The 4,863-nt window shown below is 40.3% G+C and overlaps 1 protein-coding gene across 1 annotated transcript in view; it reads right to left on the bottom strand.

Moving 5' to 3' along the window:
• The window catches only part of gabbr2 (gamma-aminobutyric acid (GABA) B receptor, 2), a 169,195-nt gene that overhangs the window by 72,356 nt on the left and 91,976 nt on the right, over nucleotides 1-4,863 (bottom strand). Inside the window, exon 4 of the mRNA XM_035680883.1 lies at nucleotides 1,994-2,095. Within this exon, the coding sequence (XP_035536776.1) occupies nucleotides 1,994-2,095 (102 nt within the window). The remainder of the gene's footprint in view (nucleotides 1-1,993; nucleotides 2,096-4,863) is intronic.

Below are 4,863 nucleotides of genomic sequence, written 5' to 3'. Positions count from 1 at the left end.
AAAAACTAATGATGGTCTTTTATGAGGTTGTGGGAGATGTGATTTGTAGACTGGGCAATGTGCTGCTTCCATCCACTAAACCATCCCCCCGTCTGTTTGTGATGATAACTGTGCAGCGCTGTGTGTGTGCAGATGTGATCAGGTGCAAACACTCACAGGATAGGTTTGTGTGTGTGTGTGTGTGTGTGTGATTGTTTAATCACTAAGTGATCCTAGGCAAGCATTAAGCGGATTTGTTCTCTTTAAAATAGCTAAAGCACATCAAGAGTGGTGTGTTGGCATTATACCATTGTTCAGCAGGTGAATATTAAGTATGACATGATGACCATATTATCACTCTTCTTGGCTGTTAAAGGTTATTTAGAAATTTTGTGTAATCAAGAAATGTTGTGAATCTATTATACCAATAGTGAACATCTACGACATCGATCTATTTTTACGAAATGTGTTCTAATCGTTGGCATTATCATAGTTTTCCTGTATACCGGGACCTTAAATAATCTGTACTATACATCAGTGTAAAACTTCCCTTCAATTATGTCGTGGTGACAACAGGGAGCGCAAGGATACATACACAGGTTCGTTCGCTACTTCGAGAAACAATTGGCTGTCCGGTGGCGTGGGACATACGTCCAATTTTTTGTTTTGCTGCTTGCATGGTTGAAAAATTTAAAAGACACTGGATTTGGCATGCAAAAAAGTATGGCAGTCGGTGGTAGTCTGAGTCGTTTTGGCAATACATCTGGATGGCAAGTAACATATATACATTCAAATGAATATTGTCTGATAATCAAAATATGACTATACATCCAACAGCTTACTGGGCCTAACCACACACAAAACCATTACAACCAGAACGGACAAGGTGATAGTTCCAAAAAACGCGTTAATTCTTAGAAAAAAAGCTTGTAAAAAAAGATGAAGGATTTTTAATGGTTTCGATTTGTGATGTCTATACATTACACACTGACGAAATGGCATAAAAAAAAGTCAAATGCTTCATACTGTGTTCTCATCTCTCTCTTTTTCTGGTTTCGTCATCCATTGCTTGGGTTTCGGAAGGACTGAAGATCAATGGAAACAGTGGAAGCCATTTGCATGCAAATAATACTGTATAAATGACCTCTTAGTTTTCTTCCGCCTATTAATGTTTCAGCTGTCTGTGTTTGTGTGCTGTGGTTGTGTGTGTGTTATGTGATGAAATTATTTTTAAGCTGTGTTTTGAGTTTTATGTGGAGAGTTCGTTCCTCTTTGCTTATTGATATAACCATTTGCTTATGTGATTCAGTCTATCGAATTGGCTTAAGGTTGTACGTCTTTGAACTTTTGTGTTCTCTGAAATACAAATTTTTTGTATCCTATCAACTCGTTGTTTGCTCAAGTGAACTGAGGACTACGCTGCGACTTGTCCAGTATCCTTTTGCCATTGCAGCAGAGCCAGGCCTTTTTTAGGAATCACGCTCACACAACGGACATTGTTACTTGTCCGACACTGTCCCGGCGCTTTGTTTCTCAAACGAGCATACCCTGGTGTATGATCCTGCTGGCATTCTCGTGTTTTTTGTTCAAGCGAGCAGTCATTGGGAGGGATGCTTGTACAGGAGTGGATGTCAGAGTGATTAGATCTTTCTCCGAGTTACAGGAGAGAAGGCGATTATGCCAGAGACATTTATGGAAGACTTCAGGGGAATATAAAGTTCGGGGTTGGTTTGATTCGTTTTACTACAGTGTCCTCATTATGGCTCCACTAGTCTCATTGAGAATTACCGTACTTTGAGTCAAATTATTAATTGTTCAGGATTCACTTTGGGTGGCATCAACTCACACACAAACACCGTATTAAATAAATTATTACTAAAGATTTTGACTGTAAGGTCAATGAGACACCAGTTATTTGGTGTATCTAAGAATTGTCTGAATAAAACTGACCTTGAGTCATTCCACTTTATTCATTTAGTTGGATTTTGTAAAGGGCCCAGGCTGGAACACTTACCTTGAGCTTCTTGACATTGACACAGGGGTCATTGGAGAAACTTTCTGTATCTGCGATCTGAATGTCTGCTTTCTCCAGCTCACTAGTCAGATCATTCCTCACCTTAGAGAGGAGCAGAGAGAGAGAGAAAGAAAGAGAAAGCACATGAGCATGGTTGATAATTTACTCTTAGTTCAATGCTCTGCTCTTTTTATTCATCATCTAACTCATTCTTAGTTCTGTGTAGGAGTGTGACTACAATTCTCTTAACTGTAGACCTAATACTTACCCTTCAAGATTTAGCTTTCAATCTGCACTTACTAAGCTGTACAGGCAACTTAAGTTGATCGCTGAACTTAAGCGTTCACAGGTAGGAATCCTTGTTGCTACACTGGCAGCTCCTATTGGTTGGAGCGCCATAGCAGACAGGGTTGGCATCTGGCGGCGTATGAACCAATATGAGTGACACCCTCCCAGGGAGCTTCCTGGTTGTGGGTTTAAAATGAACCAGCTAGCAACTCCATGTGTATCGGAGGTGACATATGGCCATCCAACACCTTCCACATGCCAACAGCAGGACTGACAAGGACTGTGGAGCATGAGGAATTAGCCGCTCCAAACTGGAGAAAAGTATGAGCTACTTGCTTCATTGAAATCTCACTGTGATCTTGAAATGTAAGCAGTATAATTTTGTTAAAACAAAAATGCTTAAATTAATTTAACAAACAACACACATATATTATATTCACATAATATCCTGCTGTCAGTTTCCCTTACACATATTAATGTGTTCACAATATTCAGCATGCATTTGTCACAGTGATACGCATTTGTTTTTCTCACACAAGAGAGCCCAATTATGCTTTAAATGATCTCAACTGGTTATCCAAGGCTTGACAAGAAGCAGACATATGTGTAGTACTGCAAACCATCTGCAGCAGCTGTACATCCACACTTTGATGTATTGATTCAGTTGAATGGTGGGTAATGGGATCAGAGAAGAAGGAGAATGGTGAAGGTACCCTACCGTGATGGTGAGCTTGAGGTGGTTTATCACACTGCCTCTCACTCTCTCTCAGCCCTCACAAACACACGTGCTACGTTTCATCCTTCCCTTCTTAGAACTACAATTTTAGAAAAGGCATTTGCTCAACAGCAGACATTTTGACTTGTCATAGTAGGAAAAGCACAGGCCTAGAGTTGCAGTTTCTACAGTATTAGTGTTATAAATATATAAATATAAAGGACATAATAATCTGGGAAATTCTTCTGTTTTCATTCCTTTAAGGGTCATTGATAATAATAAGCCATTGGAGCCATTATTATTGCCCCTGTGTTTTTTTTGTGTGGCTTTTATTGCCTTTAATCGATAGTGACAGCCGAAGAGGGGGGGGTGACATGCAACAAAGGGCCCCAGGTCAGACCTGAGCTGCAGCAAGCCCTGGCACATGGGGCACCAGTTCCACCAGGTGAGCTACCTGGGCACCCCGTCCCTGTGATTAACAAGTCAAAATATCTGCTGTTAGAAAGATCTACAGTTTATATGCTGAGGTTTACTGTTGACGTCTCCTCCTCCCTCGTTGGCAGTTTTTTTCTGATGTCCTCCAGCCATGCCCTGCAGCCATCGGTCTCTCTACCCCCACCTGCTTGGCATTAAGGACCATGTTGAGACATCAGAGAGGGTGTGCACTCAAATGGGCATGCCAAGCTCAGTTGGCAAAGACAACATATAACAGCGAACAGATGAAGGCCCTGTGGGTTTGCCTTATATTTGTTTGTAAATGTGCATAGAAATGTATGCCATAGTTCATATTATAACATATTTATGTGTCCTATATCACTTTAAAGACATATTGGTTACTACCTTAGCAATATATAATAAGCAATACATAGAGTGATACTCCACCCAAAAACTATTTTAGTTTATTAATTTTTAGTTAATTTGTTTGTAAGTTTCATTATTGAAAGATAAGATCATCACTTCTAGTAGAGTCTCAGTGGGAGCTGGGAGGCAACATCCAATATTTAGCCATATTTCTGCAAAAATAAAGGTGTGGAAAATACTGAAATGGGCAGCAGAGAATAGGATGATGCTAAATGAGTGGTTTAAAAAGAACGCTGTTTTGTGCTTTTGAAAATTGTGATTATTGGAATCAACTGTAGATTCAAGCTGAAAATACAAGCTTCCATCTTCCAAGCCAACAGGGTGTAAGTCACATTGTCACATTCAATAGATGGATTTCAGGTGAAGTATCATTTTACAAATAGCTACAGCACATCAAAGTGGTGCGAGTTACGGCATATACCATATAGTTACAGCAGTTAGCATCATCAAGGGTATTAAACCATGACTGCACCCACTATCACTAATACCACCATCACTACTATTGCTAGGGCTGTTAAAATTAGTCATTACAACTAATTTGTGTAATCAACAAGAAGATTGTTGCCATCTAAAAATCGATGAATCTAAACAACCTCGACTTTTTTTCCCTGATGTCTCTAAATGTCTGCTGTCATAATCGCCTTCTCTCCTGGTACCCCGGAGGGAACTCTAAATCACTCTGTACATCACTCACTCCTGTACAAACATTCCCTCCAATGTACTGCTCGCTGAGCTGAAACAACAGGGAGGCCGCAGTGGATCAATACAACCAGGTTTTGCTCTTGAGAAACAATTGGCGTGGTGGTCTGGACAAGGTACAATGTCCTGTTGTGTTGAGCGTTGATCTAAAAGGCCTGGCTCTGCTGCAATGCAAAAAGGAAGCTAGCTTGGACAAGTCGCAGCTGGTTAGCTCAGTGTTTGAGCACAATCACAGGTGGATGGAATAACAACATACAATCACATTCAAGACAAGACATTCTGATGATACACACACACATACACACAC

Source organism: Morone saxatilis, unplaced genomic scaffold (assembly GCF_004916995.1).
Source record: "Morone saxatilis isolate NCDOM2014 unplaced genomic scaffold, NCSU_SB_2.0 Contig9, whole genome shotgun sequence".
NCBI classification, from domain to species: domain Eukaryota; kingdom Metazoa; phylum Chordata; class Actinopteri; family Moronidae; genus Morone; species Morone saxatilis.
This window is presented reverse-complemented; position numbering and strand designations above follow the sequence as displayed.